At 38.1% G+C, this 21,862-nt stretch overlaps 1 protein-coding gene across 1 annotated transcript in view; it reads right to left on the bottom strand.

Annotated features, from left to right (window-relative positions):
* DCDC2 (doublecortin domain containing 2) overlaps positions 1-21,862 on the bottom strand; it is a 163,012-nt gene that overhangs the window by 76,534 nt on the left and 64,616 nt on the right. The window contains exon 7 of the mRNA XM_054592062.1: positions 13,323-13,485. Within this exon, the coding sequence (XP_054448037.1) occupies positions 13,323-13,485 (163 nt within the window). The remainder of the gene's footprint in view (positions 1-13,322; positions 13,486-21,862) is intronic.

The raw sequence follows: 21,862 nt of genomic DNA, 5'->3' as shown, positions 1-21,862 counted from the left end.
ATCCACCTTCTTCAAGGTTTCCAAACGCTGAAAAAGTGGGTCTAAATGCTGAAGACTTAGTCTCGGTCCTGGCCTGGTCTCTGTGAGAGCAGAGAAGACCCTTTATTATACAGCATTGCTAAAGAGGGAATCTTGAAGTAATAACTCACTCCTACCACCTTACAAAACAGAAAAAGCTCCAATCAATCATCCCCATTTAGAAGGGGAATATGAAATACTGAAAAATGGAAAAGGAGAAAAACAGGAACTCCTAACAATATCTCAGATAAGCTTCAGGGTCGAGGGTGATACAACAACACTTACAATTAAAGGAAGACAGGTCAGGGCACATGCACATAAAGGCCTCCCTCATTCCCCGCTGGACTCTCAGCTACCTGTGCCCTACAAATAATCACATGGGCATGTCTACCTCTTAGTCAGCTTTCAGTCAAAGTAGCAATTTCCAGAAACCACTGGCCATTCATATACCCTTTCACTCTGAGAAAACTGGTGTCTCTTTTTCCTCCATTTGTATATTAGGAAAATATTCTTTCTCTAATTCTGAGGCTTTGTAGATAAAGCTTATAAAATATCAGATTACAATCCACAATTGAGATGTTCTAAACTATGGGCATCAGAACTGTACCATTACTCAGTGTTTGAAATTTGTAGCTCTTCATTTCAATTGTCACCCCAAATGTAGGCATAAGGGACTTGCAAACACACACGCACATGCACAGCAAAGGCTGAGCGCTCCTCTGAGCAGGAGGCTCTGCTGGGTGCTTACCCGTGCCTCACATGTGAATGAGAGCTGAGAAGCCTCGTGTACTCTAATGGGCCAGGCCCCCATACTGGTTTTATTTCACCACGGGGCTGGCACAAGAAATAGGAAGAGTAATAAATTCCACAGTTACCTCTTCCTCCCCGCCTCCACCCTGTGACCCCTGTGATCAGCATGTCAGAGACATTCCTGACTTCAGACCGCTCCCTAACCATGGCTTAGTTTGGGCCCTACCTCAGGTTCCATGATGAAATGCCCAAAGTAACCCAACTTTAGCTTCCTCCTGAAAAACAGACGAATTGCACTTCAGTCTTTGCTGTGTCAGGAACTCACCATTACTATGGATCTATTTTCTCTTTACTAAGCTTTAGAAAACTTTAGAGATAACTTTGGAGGCAGAATGGAGGAAATGCTAGGATATTGGTATGGATCCTTGATGGGCCAAGGAAAGTGTCCTTGCTTTGAAGTAATGGGTTACATCTATGAAAAGGTGGTTGGCAAGCCAAAGCCTGAAGCTAGGAGAAAAACTAAAGGTAAAACATTCCCAACATTATCCTTTTGCAGAGGGTCAACTAGTAAAAGAACCTAGGCCCAGACCTCAGTGTCCCCAACCCTGTATCCAGGCCTAGCCCCTCAACCTTCATATTCTTCCTCAGACCAAACCCAGCTGGATCCCTCTCCTCGTGGCCTGATCAACACCAGGAATTTGACCTAAGGCAGTTCTGCATCCTTTGGCAGCAAGGTACCTTGAGTTCCTGGAGCTCTGAAATGGAACTTGTAGTTAACATTCCCACTAGAAGCATCGTTGCACACTGCAGGTACTTTATGTGGCATCATGAGTACAGCGCAACAATTAAGATGCAGCATGTGTTATATTGAGCTTTGTGGGCTACTTGCATGAAAAATGTCATCTGAGTACCAAATACCGACTTAAAATAAATTTCTGGAATAAAATTTTCCCAAAGTTTGGAAATATCTATGTAATTCAACAGCTCACAAACTTCTCTTTTTAAAAACAAAAAGCATCTTTGCACCCCAACCCTAGGCTACAGAAAAAAACAGCCCCCCAAAGAAGTTTACTGCAGAGGCCTCAAACCTCTATTAGTGGTTTAAAAAATGCTTTTTTTCACAATACTTCTCCATCCAGTGTACAAAGTGTATAAGAGAGCAGAATATGAAAAGAATTTTTTCTATAAAGGGATGGTATCATACTCCTGTCAGATTGAGTTAAACACCTTAGTGGTATTCAGTCAGCCTCTAATTCTTCAGTCTCTCAGTAATAAAGTGAACAGCAAAGCATATATTACTAAACTAATTTTTATCAATAGAGTTAGAATGCCATAATAAAACTTCAAGAAATGACTATAACTCCTTGCTGTACTAGAATTTAATTGTATAATATGTGATTCCAACAAGGGTCACTGAGGCATGGTAAAATGCTTATTTTACAAATTTTTAACATACTAGTACTAAATTTAACCATATAAACATTGTCATTGTGATGAGAAGTTAGGATCAACAAAAGAATAGAAAACTTGTATTTCTCTGCCTTAGGGTGAGTGTAGTGGCAACAGGCACCAATGAATCGTAAATCTTACCTTAGCCTGTTAAGCAAAACCAGGACCCTGCCTTGTAAAGTCATCGTAGTGCCTTCTTATATACTTTCCTCCAGTATATGATCCTCCTTAGTGAGCGAGACTTGAGAGAGCACATTTGGAAAATGTGCTGCCTGTTTTATCTCCCAAATCTCTTGTGACTGGGAACCATGCAAGTGCCTGAGCCGGTTCACCAGTTGAACCAAAGAAGCTCAAGTTTCAGTGCCCTGTGATCTGACTCTCAGGATGGATTGCAGTAATACTTCATGCTTGGTGTGATGCAGCAAGCCATGTGCAGGTTGTAGCTATTAGAAAATTCAGAGCATGACTGCTCAAGGGCAGTCACCCAGCAAGGTCATAATATTCCAACATCCTTTCCAGGCATGGCACCTGCTCCCTATCATTCATCGGGAGGCTAAACAACACAGTATCCTTGGGAACTATGACAGAATAATGCTGGGAATAAGCCAGGAACTGCATCAAGAAGAATACTAGTGTGTGTGCACCCACACATGCAGAGAATCACATCCTTCAGAAGAAAACAAGTCTTGGTTTTGCTTATATTTTAATACTCTGATTTTTTAAAGTATTTATAATTATTACTATCGCATAAGCCACAACAATACAGACCAGGCTATTTTCTATGCAGTCTTTACAATATTTCTAAGAATCACTAAATTCACTATACTTCCTGTGTTCTAAGAGTACTAAAAACACTAAATTTTTTCACAAAGAAAATATTATAAATACTAATGAATATAGTCAATTCTGAAATACTATTTCAAAACAATTATCATCACTACTTTGCTTATAGTGGAGAGTATAGCTAGTTAACAGCCTCTAAAACATATCCCAAGGCATAGCACTCAAGTGGAAAGTGTAACAAAAACATAGGCTGGCCAGTTAAGCTGGTATTTAAATACACCACTAAAAATGCATTTCACACCCAACTTCATCAATCACCAACCAATCTTACTTTGCATCTTGGCTACCAAAAGAAAATGGAATTTGTCTCCCTGAAGAAATATGTCACTGCTTTGCTTGAATTATTAAGCTTTACTATTACGGAGGGAAACAGTCAGAGGGGAAAAAAGAAAAAAAAAAAAAGGCAAAAGAAATAAAATTAGACCCAGGTTGCCATCTACAGACTAATATCAGCACTGCTCATTCATACAGCATTATATATGGGGATATCAGTAGACAGCAGTAAAGGACAAAATTTACGACTATAATCTTCATTATAAAAAAATTAAGGAAACCTACAAAAAATTAAGAAAGCCTCTTTTTTCTAATTAACTTGAGAACAATATATAGGTAAAGAATACTGGGTCAAAAATTTTGCACAATATAACACATGCTATAAAATAATCATAGATATTCATCCTAACTAAAATTTAACACATTGAAATAAAGCTAAGTAGATTACTTAATTCCACATTAAAACTATTTTAAGCAGAACAAACCTGTTCATCTCTAAAATTAATTTCTTCCATTTTAATAAAATATTTGTATACATTGTGAAATGATTACCACAATAAACCTATTTAAAATTTGTCCCCACACATTATTACCAAAATGTTTTCTTGCGATGAGAATTTTTAAGATCTACAGTCTCAGCAAATTTCAAATATGAAGTGTGGTCTTAAATTCTTGTGTTTTTTCTCATTCTCTTGATTCACCACATCCCTTCCTTTTCACTTTGCTTCCAGTTATTATTGTTTTTTATCTTTCTAAAGAAGAAGACACTCTTGAAACATCAATATCCAAAAGCATATACTTGGTTAAAATTGCTAAAATAGTTGATATTAAAGCAAAAATAAACTGCAATAATAAATGAATATAAAGGTTGAATTAAGGAATAAAAAAAGGAAGAGAGATATATCTTTGATATTATAACCTGGAAAATTTCTATAGCCAAAGACTTCTGGAGGGATATCTGATAAGGAGAAATAGCTCAGTTATGGATTTAAGATAATCCTTAACTCATGAAATAATGATTTAATCTAGTGAACTGCACAAATTTTATTTTCATTTTCCCTGGAAAAATATTTTCGGAAGCCAAGATTAATTTTCCAGGTCATAGGTTCTCTTTATCAAGATAAAAAATACCAAATGCTTCATCTAAACTGTTAAATGTGCTTCTAGATCAGTAGTATAAGCTTCTTACTGGAAAAAAAATTCAGAGAAGAATGGACGTGTGAAAGATTCCCTTTGTTTCTCCTTTTGAAGTTTCAACAATTTGAACACCTATAATTCAACAAAAGATTCCCTGGTCAACACAAAAACATGTCTGAGAGATCCATGCATTGAAACATTTAAAGGTGGGCAGGTGGGAACAAACCAGGGAGGTGAGAAGGGGGAAATACTGAAATGAGCCACCTGTGATACAGCCCTGCAGCTGGGAGCTCATGGCAGGGCTCAGCCTGGAGAGGGGAGGAATCAGGCTGGCACTCTCTCCAGCCAGGAGGACCGACGAGATTTAATGAGCATTCCTTCATGAATGGGCAGTATGAGCTGTGGCTGAGACCAGTGATCTGGGCAGGGACTAAGCACAGAGGTAGGGCCTTGGTAATCAGGTGGTCAGCATTTCAGGCAGAGAATCAAAGCCATTAAGCCTGGCTGCCCCTTAACCTCCCAGAGCTCATCTCTCTTCACCCTTGGTGTCAGGTGGCAGAGCACATTATCTGCAAACCCAAGAACTGGTACTACAGAATCACTCAGTGACTAATTCCAGGCTCAAGCAGAGGTGCAGGGGGGGTACCACAGAGGTCCACTGGTTGCCACTGCTGGGAGGGCAAAACGACATTAGAGGTTGCTGAGTTCCCACAACTCACCCCACCCCACATATTGCATCTACACTACCTGCGGGGTCTTTGGGGGACAGCACTAAGATTTCACAGATTTGGAGTCACATCACCTACCATATTTCCCTACATGGTTGGTCCCCTGAGACCAGGATGACCAATCACAGGGGAGGCACCCACCTTTCCAGGGAGCACAGGCCATCTTCCACCACCCTATACAAATCTAAAAAGCCAGAAAAATGCAAGATAGCTAAAAAACAAAGGCAAAACAAACAACAACAACAAGAAACCACTTGTGATTAAGTGCCACCTACTGGAAAAAAAAACACAAAGATGACTTCTTATCAATCTACTAGATAAATGCTACTCACATTAATACATAGATGTCCAAACAGAGAAGGAGTTCATCAAATAATATGAACAACCAAAGTAATGAGGCAGCTCAGAAAGAAAATTTTTAAATCTCCAGAAAATAAACTTAGAAGACATGGAAAAATGTAACTTAAATGACAGAGAATTAAAGATCGCAGTTCTGAAAAAACTCAACAAGACATACACACACACCAAAAAACACAGACAGGAAATTTAATAATTTCATGAACTCAGAGAAAAAAACCAATGAACAAAACAAGTACATTACCAAAGAGATTGAAACTCTGAAAAAGAACCAAACAGAAATTCTAGAGCTGAAGAACTCAGTAAAAGAAATCAGGATGAACTAGCGAGTACAGAAAATAGAGCTGACCAGATGGAGTAAATAACTAGTGCTATCTAAGATAGAAATCTAAAAATGATGCAGAAGGAAAGAGAGAGAGAATAGAACATAAAAGATGAAAGAACTCTACAAGAACTACCTGCCTCCATCAGAAAGAACAATATAGGAAAAATAGGCATGCCAGAACAAGAGGAGAGGGCAAAAGAAATGGATAGCCTATTCAAATAAACAGTTGATGAGACCTTTTAAAACCTATGGAAAGAGCTAGATCCTCAAATTGAAGAAGCAAACAGAACACCTAATTACTTCAATCCAAAAAGGCCTTCTCCAAGACACATTATATTAAAATTGTCAAAAATTAATGACAAAGAAAGAATTCTCAAGGTAGCCAGGAAAAAGAAGTAACCTATAAAGGAAAGCCCATTAGGTCATCATCAAACTTCTCAGTAGAAACTCTACAAGCTAGAAGAGAGTAGAACCAAATATTCAAACTACAGAAAGAGAAAAATTATGGTGAAAAATAATATATCCAGAAAAATTATCCATTAGATAGAAAGGAGAAATAAAGACTTTTCCAGACATACAGAGTTCAGGGAATTTATCACCAGAAGACTTACATTGCAGGAAATATTCAAGGGGGTTATTCTATCTCAAATGAAGAACAAAGGTCACAGAACTACAAGTAAGATCACCAACAAACTTATGGCATAAACAGGGATAATTTGTGACAATAAAAACGTAACAGGAGAGAGGGTAAAGGTCTGAATTTGCAAAGGAGGATGGAAAGACATCAAACTCATTCAAAATAAAAAGGAATACAGTACATATGAAACTTTCTTTTTCCTACACCTAGTGGTAACCACACACAAAAAACCCAAGACTGACACACATAACTTTAAAAAAAAAGAGGAAAAAAAATACGGAATGCCACCGAACAAAAACAACAGACAGAAACACAAAGGAAAAGAACCAATGGAAGCACAGAGCTACCAGAAAACAAAAGATAAAATGGCTATAAGAAATCCTCATACATCAATAATTATCCTAAATGTAAATAGACTGAATTCACCAATAAAAGGGAACAGAGTAGCAGATTGGATAAAAAAAACACAACAAAATCCAACAAAATGCGGCCTGCAGGAGACACATCTAAGTTGCAAACACAAACTCTAAGTGAAAGGGTGGTAAATGGTTCTCCATGCAAGCAACATCCACAGAAAAGCAGGTGTAGCCATACTTACATCTGACAAAATAGATTTCAGAATAAAAAAGGTAACAAGAGAAAAAGATTAAAATTTTATAATGATAAAAGGGACACTACATCAAAAAGAAATAACGGTGAAAAATTGGGACAACTATAATACCATAATCAATAAAATATAATTTAAAAAAACAAAAAGACATAACACTTCTCAATATATATGCACTCAATCAGGGAGCATCAAAATACAGAAAGCAACTACTCACAGAACTAAAGGGAGAAACTGACAAAATCATAATCAGAGTAGGGGACCTAAATACTCCATTGACAGCTTTAGACAGATCATCCAACAGAAAATCAATTAAAAAAATTGGCCTTAAATGACACAGTAGACTAAATGGACATAATTGATATTTACAGAGCATTTCATTCCATAATATCAGATTACACCTTCCTCTCCAGAAGAGGGCACAAAACTAGTCTCAAGAAATTTAATGACTGAAATCATACCAAGCTTATTCTCTGAGCACAATGCTATGAAATTAGATATCGACTGCAAAATGGAAGTAAGGAAACCCACACATATGTAGAGCTTAAATAACATACTACTAAAAAAATGACTGGGTCAAAGAAGAAACAAAGAGTGAGGTCAAAAGATATATGTGAGTGAAGACAAATGAGATTGACAATACGACATACCAAAACTTTTGGGATGCAGCGAAAGCAGTAGTAAGAGGAAAGTCTGTATCATTATAGGCCTATCTCAAGAAACAAGAGAAATCTCAAGTAAATGACTTAACATTGCACCTTAAAGAACTAGAAAAAGAAGGACAAAGCAACCCAAAATTAGTAGAAGAAAAAAAATAATAAAAATAAGAGCAAAATTGAATGAAATATAGGACAAAAAAAGGATACAAAAATTAATATAACAAAGAGCTGATTCTTTGAAAAGATTAATAAAATTGACCAACCTCTGGCTAGACTCACTGAGGAACAAAAGACAAAAGACTTATATAAACAAAATCAGAAATGGAAGAGAAGTTACCACAGACATCACAGGTATACAAAAAAAATCATACTAGAATACTATAAAAGATTATATGAAAGACAAATTCAATAACCTGGAAGAAATGGGTAAGTTCCTAGAAATACACAACCTTCCTACATTCAATCATGAAGAATTAAAAAATATGAATAGACTGATCTGCTGTGAGGAAATTGAAACAACTATAAAAAATCTACCCCAAAAATAAAATTCCAGGACCAGATGTCTTCACTAGTGAATTCTACCAAACATTGAAAGGAGATTTGATAGCTATCTTTCTTAGACTCTTCCAAAAATAATTGAAGAGGTAATACTTCCTAATACATTTTATGAGGCCAACATAACTCTGATACCCAAACCTGGAAGGATAAGACACAAAAAGAAAACTACAGACCCATATCTCTGATGAATACAGATGTAAAACTCCTAAACAAAATACTAGCAAATCAAATACAACAACACATTTAAAAAATAATACATCATGATCAAGTGGGGTCCATTCAGAGGCAAAAGGGTGGTTCAACATAAGCAAATCAATCAATGTAATACAGCATATTAAGAAAATCAAGGGTAAAATGCATATCATCTTATCAATAGATGCAGAAAAAGCATTTAATAAGATACAGCATCCATTTATAATTTAAAACATAATAACATGGGTATAGAAAGAAAGTACCTTAACATAATAAAGGCTATATATAACAAACCCTCAGCTAATATCATACTCAGTGGTAGAAAACTGAAAGCTTTTCCTCTAAAACAGGAACAAGACAAGAATGTTCACTCTCATCACTCTTATTCAACATAGTTCTGGAAGTCCTAGTCAGAGCAATCAGACAAGAGAAAGAAATAAAGGGCATCCAAATTAGGAATGAAGAAGTAGAAGTGTCACTTTTTGCAGAGGACATGATTCTATATAAAGAAAACCTTAAAGACTCCACCAGAAAACTATTAGAAACAATAAACAAATACAATAAAGTTTCAGGATACAAAATCAATGTGCAAAAATCCAGTACCTTCCTATACAGTAACAATGAAATTTCAGAAAAAGAAATTTAGAAAAACAGCTTTTTGCAACTAAAAGAATAGACTAGCAAGGGATAAACTTAACAAAGGATGTGAAGGACCTATATACTGAAAACTACAAAGCATTATTAAAACAATTGAAAAAGACACAATGAAATGGAAAGCTATTCTGTGTTCATGGATTAGAAGAATAAACATAATTAATACGGTCATTTACCCAAACCAATATACAGACTTACTGCAATCCCTATCAAAATCCCAATGTCATTTTTTAAATAAACAGAATCAAAAACTTATCAGGTTTGTATGAAACCACAAAAGACCCAAAATAGCCAAATCAATCCTGGCAAAGCTAGAGGTATCACACTACCTGACTTCAGATTATACTACAGATCAATAATAATGAAAGCAGAATGGTACTGGCAGAAAAATAGACTCACAGACCAATGGAACAGAACTGAGAGCCTGGAAATAAAACCACATGTATATGGGCAAATAATTTTTGAGGAACCAAACGCACAATGAGAAAAGAAAGGCTCTTCAATAAACAGTGCTAGGAAAATTGAAAGCCACATGCAAAAAATGAAACTAGATTACATTTAGTCCCCATGTACAAAAATTAATTCAAAATGGATCAAAGATCTAAACATAATATCTGAAACAATAAATTACTGGGTTGGCCAAAAAACCCATTACATTTTTTCTGTGCAGTGGCTCTGGTAGTGCTTAGTTGTCCTTTAACTTCATTTTGTTAGATTATATTGTGACAGCTGTCATATCATGTATATTTTTTAAAAACTTATCAAAATTGGTGAATTTTGTGCAGCCATTTTACTATTAAAGATGGAAGAAAATATGCAACATTTTTCATGTATTATGCTTTATTATTTCAAGAAAGGTAAAAATGCAACTGAAATGCAATAAAAGATTTGTGCAGTATATGGAGAAGGTGCTGTGATTGATTAAATTTGTCAAAAATGGTTTGCAAAGTATCTTGGTGCTACTGACATTTGGGCCAACTAATTCTTTCCTGTGGTGCTGTCTTACACATTCGAAGATTTTTATCAGCCCTACTGGTCTCTACCCACAAGAAGACAATAGCAAGAGCTGACATAGTCAAAATATCCAAAACAATAAAGTGATGGGTGAAAATGAAAAATATATCTTTTATTTTATGGAAAAAACCATACCGACTTTTTGGCCAACCCAATACATAGAAAAGAAAACACAGGTACTAAGATTTTATGAATTTGACCCCCAAGACACAGGAAGTAGAGACAAAAATTAATGAATGAAACTATATCAAACTGAAAAAGCTTCTGCACAGCAGAAGTAACCATCAGCAAAACAAAAAGGCAACCAACTAAATAATAGATGATATTTTCAATCAACAGCTCTAACTAGGGGTTAATATCCAAAGCATGTAAAGAATGCATACAACTCAACACCAAAAAAAAAAAAAAATCCAATTAAAAAAATGAGCAGAGGACCTCAACAGACACTTCTTCAAAGAAGACATACAAATAGCCAACAGATATATAAAAATATGCTCACCTTCACTAGTTATTAGGAAAATAAAAATCAAAACTACAATTAGGTACCACCTTGCACCTGTTAGAATGGCTTTTATCAACAAGACAAGTAATAGCAAGTGTTGGAGAGGTTGTGGAGAGAAAGAAACCCTCATTCACTGCTGGTGGGATGTACACTGGTACAGCCACTATGCAAAACAATATTGTGGTCCTTCGAGAAATTAATAATAGAGTCACCATATGACCCAGCAATCTCTCTCTGGGTATTTACCTGTAAAACTTGAACATTTATTCACAAAGATATAGGCACCCCTCTATTCACTGCAGCATTATTCACAGTTGCCAAGACATGGAAACAACCAAAATGTCCTTTGACAGATGATAAAATAAAAAGATGTTGTACAAATATACTATGGGATACTAGTCAGCTGTAAGAAAAGATGAAATACTGACAAATTTGTGACAACATAGATGGGCCTTGAGAATATTATGCTAAGTGAAATTAGTCAGTCAGAAAAAGCTAGGAACCATAAGATTTCAGTCATATGTGGTATATAAACTGAAACTCAGAGACAGAGACAACAGTATGGTTGTTACCAGAGGGAACGGGAATAAGAAGTACTAAAGGGTAAAGGGAGCCAAATATATGGTGACATAAGATGATGTGAGTTTGGTTGGTGGGCATTCAATGCAATAAACAAATCATGTGTCATAGAACTCTACACTTGAAACCTATATAACCTTATTAACCAATGTCACCCCAATAAGTTTAATTAAAAATTCAGTCCCAAAACCTTCATTTGAAAGATATTAGGAGTTGTTCTGTGTAACCATGAGATACAGCACTTAAACACTCATCATTTGCACTTTATAAAACTATATTGTAAAATATACATTTAAAATGAGCAAGTACCTAAAAAAACTGCAGAGTTCTCTAAAAACAGGAAAAGATAGCTGAGGGCTTCTAGTCTTTCTTAGCACTTTTAGAATATGATTTGCTTCCATGTTCAACATATTTTTTGTTATTTTCATCCCCAAAGATAAAATTTTTGTTGAAAACTATTTGTGAATTTCCACAAAAGCAAAAATACTGATAATTCAACTTTTCAATAAAGATTGTCTTCTTGTTCAAGAGGGAAATATTGATACAGCCTCTTGTGTTCCCAAATTTCTACATCTGACAAGATGATGGTTTTCTTTCTTCTGAGAGACAACTACTAAATCTAAAGACTTTTAAAAATATACTGGAAGTAGAAGTTAGGATTTTCATGAACTATTTAATAGGAGCCTAACAGAAGATAAGTAATTAAAAAAAAAAAGCCTGTAATAAAAAATATTCATGAAAAGTTTTTGAAAAGGATCTCACAAACTTAAAGATAAGCAAAACTTTACAGATAAATCTTAATATGAACCCACGTTTTGCAGATGACTAATGGGTCCCAAAATGGTAAGTGACTTGCTCAGGGGTCAATAGCAGAAGTAGGGCAAGAATCTAGAATTCTCAGCTTCCAGCTAACCTCCATTAGTTCAATCTTTGAAGATTTAAAAGCCCCTCCACTCTTTGTTCTCTGTGCAATTAGCTCCTTCATTTAGCCTGTTCTTTTAACTTAATCTCAACACATTTTTCTTCCAACTCTTTACTCATCTGTGCAGCATCCTCTAAACCCGCGCATGAATTCATGCTGTCTCTTCAATTTTGAAGCCCACACCTTAGCTGTAATTCTAACATGAATCTTCATATAAACTCTGAGATGAGCTGGAGTTTCCAGGCAAGAAAGTGGAGCTCTGGCCATCCATCTGAAACCTTATCCCACCCACCCTCTCCCTAGGCACCCCGGGCTGTCTTCCTGTGGGGTGTGTGAGTGGATCCCAGGAGGAAGGAGAAGCAGTCACTGCCCTGGGCTGCCCCAGCCCATCCTCCCTGACCACAGCATCGCTCCTCTGCCCTGTGCTCGCCCCACTGGGAACACGTTGGGAACGAAACCCAAAAAAGCCAGTCTTCACAAAAAACTAGTGGTAAAATTCACAATCCCAATGGCGTATGTGCTTAGCTTATCACACTTTTCTCCTGAAATCTACTAATACAAATTTTTTTAAAACTATTTTAGACCAGCTTTCACCTGGTAATGCAAGATACATAACTAATTTTTGTATATATTGCTTATTGGTAGTTCTGGGTGTGTTTAGTATTCTTGTGGATATCAGCAAAACTAGTAAAACATGTTTTTTTTTGGAAAGTGATCTGTGACTAAAATGTAATTTATAATGAATGTACACAAGGCTTGTAGACACACAAATAAGAGAGACCATTGTCAGTGGCAGTTGGTAAAAATGTTGATCAAGCACTTTCAGTAGGAGCACAGGATGGTAAAATTTACCTTGTTTTAGAAGACCCCACCACTAAAAATATTTTACCTCAAAACATGTGTCTTTGTAGCAGAACCTCTAACTACAAATAGAAATTAATCATGAAAAACACCATCTCTCATACGTACATATTCTTTGTGAAAACTCTTATGTATGACAATTAGGAGTATCTTCTGTGTGCCCCGGGAAGCAAATGGACCTACTTAAGCATTAAAATTGTATCACAGCCTTAAGAGACTAATAAGCAATAACAACTATATAATCATAACAAACTTACCACTGTTTGGAATTGTTTGTGGTGAGTTCTTTAACTTTAGATTTTGTTTCCCTTTTGTGGGTTTTTCTAAATTCACGTCCTCTTTTTTCCCTTTCCTCTTTGGGGGCTGAGGAGATGAGTTGTCGCTGGATCCTATGGTTGACTTAGAGTGACGATCATTTCCCTAAGTGGCAAAAGATTAGACCCTTATTATTGGCTAATGAACTTCCAAAGTGATTCCTAGTCAAATACAAGTCATTAACTAAGCATTAGATAAATAGGTCAGGGATCAAAGGTGGGTTGTACTGTGTTGATTCTGCTTCTGTTCATTTTAATACCTACAATTAACTCTTCCTAGTGGCAGAGGAAGGAAGGAGAGGGAGAAGAAGAAGGAGGAGAAGGAGGAGGAGAAGAGGAAGTGAGAGAGGGGGAGGGGAAAGGGGAAGCAGAAGAAGAAGGAGGGGGAGGAGGAGAGAAGGAGGAGTGAGGGGGAGAGGGAGGGGATAAAAGGGAAAGGGGGAGAAAAATAGTAATTGTTGAAGAGTTAATATTACCAGGTATTCTATAAAATTATGTCACTCAATCTTCATGCCCCTCTCCTCTCCTTAGGAGGGAGAGGGAAGGAGACAGGTACTATTATCACCCCATTGTAACAAAGAAAGGAGGCTTAGAAATTAATCCTTGTCCAAAGTTACAGCCTGCAAAAAGCAGAGCAGGTCCTCTGCCTTAACAATTCCCTCCCTCCTGTGCTTTCTGAAGAATCGGCATCTATGTATTGCATGAGGAATAGTGCAGCTCTCAGTTTGATTAGTTAATCAAGAAGTACCTTCCTAACTAATTGTCACTCTGAATGAATAGGTATCTCATTCAAACAGACATACTCTGTGCCTGTAAATTCCCAATATTTACTCATCTGTTGGTGACTGCAATGGTCTCTATGAATTTCAAAGCCAGAGCAATGTAGACCCTAGCAATTCGAGACCACATGTCCACATTCCTGCAAGGCAACCATTGATGATCACACCTTTGGTGGTTGCCTCTAGTCCCAAGCATGCCACTCGAAATGAAGACCTTGCACCTGCAAAGTGGGCTCCTCAGCAGGAAGGTGAGGTTGACTTTCAGCGGCTCCTCTCACTGGCCCTAGTATGGCTCCTGAGGATCCACATAATAGCCACTACCGTGGTGGCTACTACTGTAGGTGCTCAAGAACAGCTGTGCTGATTTCAGCTACTGCTTGGCATTGCTACAAAAAGAAACTCCCTCCTAATAAGAGAGCCATGGCTCTCAGATGCTCAGGTGCTAAACTTACCTGAATGTGTAATGTGTGAAGCTACAGATAATAGAAAAAAATATGTTTTAGAAACCCAAAATACCTGGCTCAGAGCCACTGCTCTACCACTAAGCACCTATGGGAACTTGTGCTAACTCCTACCTTGTTTGAACCTGTCTCCTCGTCAGTTAAGTGGGGTAATGTACTTGCCTTTATGTCTATAATGAGAATGAAATGGTAATGTTTATAAAGTAGCTGGTAGCATGCCTGTCATATACTGTTTATTCAATGAGTATCAGAATGCTTTCTCTAAGAGCAAAGAGATAATATCTATTTCTTAAAGTCATATCAAACATACCATATTGAGTGCAATCTTTATGCAACGTTTGTACTATGCTAGTATCTGAAAATAAATGTAGTAATATTAAATAAACAAATCTGCCTTGAAACCTATCATAACTGCTCACTTTAAACATTTATATATTCAGTCATTCAGAAGCACTTACATAGTTTTAGCTATCACCCAATTAAGAATAGCAAAATTCACAGCTTTATAAATGAAGTTATTCATGCTATTTTGTCATAGTCTACAAAAATGAATTATGCATAGATTTATTAACAGGAGGAAAACATGTCCAAATCTATAACACTTTTTGCATAATTTAATTTCCTATTCCAACTGCAATTTAAACATACAGTTCTCATTTAATTATTGCATTAACTGCTACCACAGTTGGGTTTTTTCATTTCTTTCCTTCACTGAATCTTTCTTACAAGGCCATAAAATGGCTGGCAGAAGAAAAAGATAATATGATTATTGCAGAGATTCAAAAACTATCAGCCAGGTCTCATGTTCCAGTCTATTTTCAACCAAGTCTATCCATCCCAAGATTTAAAGACTTTAAAAGCCTTTAATGAAAGGAACAACCATTCTAGCAAGCCTACTGGAATGTTCAGAGATGCTGTGGAACTTTTAAGGGCTAAAATGGAACCTCCTGAATGAGAAACTTTGAATCTTGGCACAATAGTTTTTACAGCTCTCTGGGAAAAGTCTTAATTGCAAAAAGAGTATAACAAGGAAGAAGCAGAAGTCCCATTCTGGAATGGAATGCCTGGGGATTTATTTAATTTAAAAAGCTCTCCTGTTGAATATTCAGGAAGTTCTGATTTACTGCATTTCTGGTAGTGACACTCAAAAGAGTGATTGTGGAGCATCAAGAAAGACTAGTTGATTCCAATAACTGCAGACAGCATGGCGTTAGTAACTGTTACTCATGGCTTCAATTATTGATTAATGGCTAAACACTAGGCACTTTGTAAGAACTAAAACTGAGAGCAAGGGAAGAATTGTTTTTTAAGTAGAAGACTGGAAATAATTTAAATGCTTATCCTTTTTTTAAAAAATGTTGATTCATCTAAGGTCTTAATATAAAAAATATATAAGAAATTATATAGAAATTATAAATTATATGTATATATACACATAAATATATATACATATGCACATGTGTGTGCATATATATACACACATACACACACACACACACACGGAGGGAGAGAAGGACAAAGGAATGAAGAGAGAGATTTTCCTTTATTTTTGCAGATTTCCACCTGTTACTAATAACTTACTAATAAGAGATAGTCGTAGCTATATGGGGGCCAGAGTAAATACGGGAGTTTGCCATCTCATATATCTATGCCACTTGAAAAACAATACTATTGAGTACCTCTTATGTGTTAAATACCCACTAATACAAATATTTACCAAATTTATGTGCTTAACACCCCTTAACACACATATTTACAAAATTAATGTGCTAAATATCCACTAACACAAATATTTACCAAACTTACAGACGCTTATCATTATCATCCCTTTACAGATAAAGGAATTCACTTTCTCAAGATGACCTAGGTCTGATTTTTCTGCTACACTAGAGCTTCATTCTGCCACGTCACTAGAAACAGCTATTACATAGAATGGCTCCCTAAAACAAGCCATCCAGAAGTGAAAAAGTATGGCTTTATCTTGAAGAGGAAGGAACCAAGAAAACATCCTAATTTTACAGCATGTCCTGTGCAAGAACTAGACCCCAGTGATACTTAAACCACTGTCCTGCCTTTTGCCTCACACACACCTCACCTTATCTGATAGGAGCTTGTTGGGAAACGCCCTGTTTGGTTTCAGGAACTGTAGCCCCACCAACAGATGAGAGGGCCCCAAGGCTGAAAATAATCAAGGAGGCCTTGGAAAAACAAGCCTCTGGGGAGACGAAACCTGTCCCCATGGTAGGAGCACAGCCCCTGCCTCCCTCACATCACCCTGCTTGGCCCTGTGATGGTCAGTTAGTCAAAGACAGGTAAGATCTCTCACAAGCAGGGATGACCTAAGACAGACACACCCAGTATGGGCAGTAGACAAGAACTTGGGGGACACAGAGAAAGGGCAAAAAGGCCCACACACCTCGGTTTGGCTTGGACATGGCCAGAATCCTCATTCCATCTGAAAGAGGTCTCTTTGTCTCTTAGTGGCTCCCTCCCCCTGCCTGGCTCAGGCTCGAGACAATACTAGAGACAGTCCTAAACCGGATCTGGCCATTCCCAAGCAGGCCTAAAAGTAAATTCTTTAGAGCATGCTTTGTTTCTCCCTCCAAAGCTAAAATAACCAGCTCATGCTGGGAAGGAAATTTACATTATTCACAAACCCTAACCCTATACCCTTTGGTGCTCTCATATTTATGCTGTCATGTTTACTAGTCTCCTCTCAGACCCATGTAAATTGGTGTGTTCCTGACATTTGTTTTCTTCAAAACATCATCTATTCTCTGTAAATATTAACATATTGATGTAATGAGATCGCCTGTGCATTCTTGTCACATAGTCCCACTGCTAACCCTTTCAATAAAAACCTTTGGGAAAAGGGGTTCAGGGCCTTCCCCAGTAGAGGGAAATGCCCTTGCCTCTGTCCTGGCAAACAGAGAAGTGTTTGCAATGACTCATGTTTATTCCCCTATCCGTGACAACCCCAGGATGGGCTCTGCAGGATTCAGAGCCCCACTCCCTCCTCAACTGGCCCAAGACAGTAACCCTCAGATCTGGGAGTCCTGTGCTCCGTCCCTGTAGCAGGAGCAGCTAACCTCTTGCTCAAACCAACAGAGAACTAAAAAGAACCTTTCAATCAGCTCCTTGCTCTACTGAAATTGGGATTTTTAAATAGCTCCTAAGGCAATTTCCAACAAGGTCCAACCAACTCAGGTTCCTTTCATTGCTATAGAAACCCATTTCCAATCCCCATGACAACATGCCATAAAACATCAAGTTTAAAATAATTCTGTGAGGGATTTGCCTGAGTGGAGCAGCATTCACCACTGCATCTCAGGAATGCCTCAGGGAGGGAGGCCTGAAGAGCAGGAACTAGACGTGACTCAGGCTGGTGTTTCTGTCACTTGCACGTAAGGGGAGAGCAAGCATGAGAAGCCCTTTCATGCACACTGGACTCAGTTTCTACACCAAGGAAATGGAGATTTAGGGACAAGCACAATTTTTCTTGCTTCACCATTACTTTGTGATATGTGGATAATCATGTGGGGCTTTTTGTTCTTTACCAAAACCTTAACAATTATAATATTTGAATTGGTAAATTACTGATCACAAGATGTATTAGCCACATGGTAATAAGAACAACAAAAGACTGCGATTTCATCTTTGGCTTTAACTTTCAAACAGTTCTCTGATTTTGCAGCTTTCCCACTAGAGGGTACTTTGATTCTACATGAGGTGGCCTCACTGCTAGAGAACAGCCTTTCACTAATGGGTTTATTTTTCAAACTTTATAAAACTTTAGACAATTCACTTCTATCTTCCTTTGGTTTTCAAGGTTAGAATCACAAATTAAAAATATTCAGAATTTGCTCATTTCTGTGACTTTCCCAGCACTTGGAGCCTGTATCAGTGTGGCTTCTGGTCTTGTCCTCTGTTACACAAGGCATTCCCTGTCTCATTTGAAAGGACTTCTTGAGCCCACGAACCCTTCGTTCCCCACATTTCCTACCACAAGGGTGGGCAATGACCAAGTCACTGGTGCACCAGCAGCAGTGCACTGTGCAGGCTATAGCAGCTTCCGCTCGCTTTAAGGTCTCTCAGGCCTACCCACACACCCCTTCATTATGCACTACAGAAACTCCTAGAAAGCTGTGTGGAAAAATGAATTCCTAAAATCCAGTTCTATGTCCCTTTCATTTGTACCATGAGTTCAGGGGTGCTTCCCCTGCCGATCTGGCAGTGGTTCCCCAAGTCTGAAGCTCGCTTTCCCACAGTCCGGCTCGCTCACCCCCAACCCCAACTCAGTGCCTAGCAGTTAATGATCTTAAAAACACATAACACTTTCCAGGGAACCAATAAATTAAAGGAAAGGAATAAATGAATCCTTCTGTTGAAAATGGAGTTTGTGACTTTGAAATTACGATCTAAGATGTTTTCTCTGTGCGGCTCACTGCCAGTCATGCACGAGTCCACAAAACAGGTTCTGAGAACTCACCGTATGCCACATGGGTTATTACTCGGCTCACATAGGACCTCCTAACAGAGGCCTACCCTGCCCACCCAGGTGATTTGGCACCCTCTCTCACTCTCACTTCATATACTTGGATGTATTTTTCATCAAGCTTCTCACTAACTAATACCAAATATATTGTGTATTTGTTTGTTTTTCTCCTCCTCCAGAATGTAAGCTCCACACATTTAGTGTTTTCTCAGAAATCTTTACCTCCCCCTCTTGGCCAAACACTAAAACAGTGCCCAGATGGACGTGTCACAGATCATTACAATATACTCAAAGAAGATTGATCATAGGTGTCCATCTCCCCAGCTGCCACCTGTCCACGTCACCTGCATCACATGCCTGGACTCCAACTGTCTCACAGCCTCCTGCTCCTCTTCTTGCCCCAACTGACTCCCTTGTAAACATCACAGCCAGAATGATCTTTTCAAAATGTAAATCAACTGGTATCCCTCTCTCCTCCTAACCCTCAAATGGTGTTCCTTCAAGGAATAAAACCCAAACTCCTTGCATGGCCTCCGCATTGGGCACTGCCGGCCTAACTTCAATTCAGACTACACTGGCCTTCTTCCTGCCCTCCTCTTGTGCCAAGCTCTTTACCAAAGGACCTGGTGACTTTTTCCTCTGCTGTGGTGGCTCTTTCTTCCCTGCCCCAATCTTGAATGACCGGCTCCATCATTCAGGTCTCAGCCTCACAAAATTCTATGTCAGTAGGTACCCTGCCACATTTTTTTACACATTGCACTTACACCATCTGAAATTATTTACCTACAGGATTTGTCTGGGGAAAAAAGTCCAGCCATTGTTAATATAATGAGAATGGTTTGAGTGACATTGATGTAATCTGGCAGCCAAGAAGAATGGACTGGAATGTGCATGCATGAAAAATGACAACTTCACTATCCTACTCAGTGGGGGCGGTAGACACCTTTGAGTGAGCATGTGTACTGTGTGTCCATTGCATTCAAAATAACTGAGTGAGTAGAGCAACAAATCTGCATCAAATTTTGTGTTCAGCTTAACATTTTCACCATGGAAACTAACCAGATGATTCAGAAGGCCGCAGTTATGGGCAACTGGTGACTGGCAGCTTCATCACAACAACACACCTACTCATGTATCATGTCACATGCAGATTTTTTTGGCAAAACATCAAATCACCCAGGTGACTCAGCCCCCCTACAGCACAGATTTGGCACTCTGCAACTTCTGGCTTTTCCCAAAATTAAAATCATCTTTGAAAGGGAAGAGATTTCAGACCATCAATGAGATTCAGAAAAATATGATGGGGCAGTTGATGGCAATTGGGAGAACCGTGTGAGGTCCCAAGGTACCTACTTTGAAGGGGACTAAGGTATCATTGTCCTATGTACAATGTTTCTTGTACCTTGTATCTTCTTCAATAAATATTTCTATTTTTCATATAACATGGCTGGATACCTTCTGGACAGACTTCGTATTTGCTTGGAAGCTAACAATCTGTCTCCATTCTTCCACCCTCTCCTCTGTTTGCCCCCCATAATCACTTGAATGAAAGTTCCTTTCGGTTTAAAACCATGTCTATATGCAAAGTGCACTGGCTGAGTAGCTCCTGGCATTTAGTAAGTGCTCAGCAAATATAAGTTGAGTTGATGACTGAATGAGCAGATGAATGGACGGGCAAGTATTTAACATGTTTTGGGAGCTTTATTGAAAGAGGAACAAACTCTGCTATCATTTTATTTTTCTAAGTCAGAGCATGGAAATATAATTCTGAGTCTTTGCTTTCTGTGAGATGGAAATAGTCTGTCATTAAAGGTCACTTATTTAAAGAGGCCTTTCCTGACACACCTAGCTAAATTAATTCTCCTGGGATTGTCTCTCATATTGCTCTGTACTATTCATTCATTTTCATCACACTTTTTGATTATATATGAGTTTGTGGAATTGTTTAACCTTTATCTCCCCCAGTAGGCCATAATCTAAAAGAAAGTAGCATGTCTCTTTGCTTATCACTGTCTCCCCACAGCTTCAGTCCAGGCCGGATACATGGAAAACTCAATCGATCATTATCAGATGACCGAGTATTCATAACACAGATTCTAAATTGGACGTGAGTGCCTCCTGCACATGAATTTTAAGCAGGAAACACATCACATATTTTTAATAAAAATTTAGACATTCCAAATTACAGAATAGTAAGCACATAATTCCAAAGTTCATTAATTGTGAATGCAAAGAGTCACAATCTTGATTCTAACATCAACTTTCCCTTTGACCTAGGGTCACTTATTCAACTGCACTGTGTCTCTATTTAATCTTCACTCTTCCAACTGTACTGTGAGAACTATTGAGCTCATATTTGCCTGGTACACAGAAGAGATTGCACTCCAAAGTACTGAAGAACTAGAGGACAAATTTTCCAAACCCTAAACTCACAGGTTATTTAGCTCTATAGTGGCTAACATAATTTTCCAGCTTCTGGAATATTCTCTCTTCTTTCTCTATGCCCATGATTTTAGTTCCCTCAACCTGGGTACTCACTGCACTCTCTCTCCAAGCTCCATGACGCATCCTCTCACTCAATAGCATGACAAGGCCTGCTCCCTGCCAGGCTGTGCAGAGTGCTAGGAGGGAACACTGCAATGACAGGTGTCTGCTCTTCAGCTATGACCATTACGTGGATGAGCTTGCAAATCTACATCTGATGTTCATATCAGGCCTCAGACTCCACCATCTATAATTCCTTTCTAC

The sequence above is a fragment of the Pteronotus mesoamericanus genome, unplaced genomic scaffold (genome assembly GCF_021234165.1).
Source record: "Pteronotus mesoamericanus isolate MK-2021 breed Mesoamerican mustached bat unplaced genomic scaffold, CSHL_Meso_final scaffold_31, whole genome shotgun sequence".
Classification (NCBI taxonomy): domain Eukaryota; kingdom Metazoa; phylum Chordata; class Mammalia; order Chiroptera; family Mormoopidae; genus Pteronotus; species Pteronotus mesoamericanus.
Note: the sequence above shows the minus strand (reverse complement) of the source record. Positions and strands in the feature narration are given on the sequence as shown.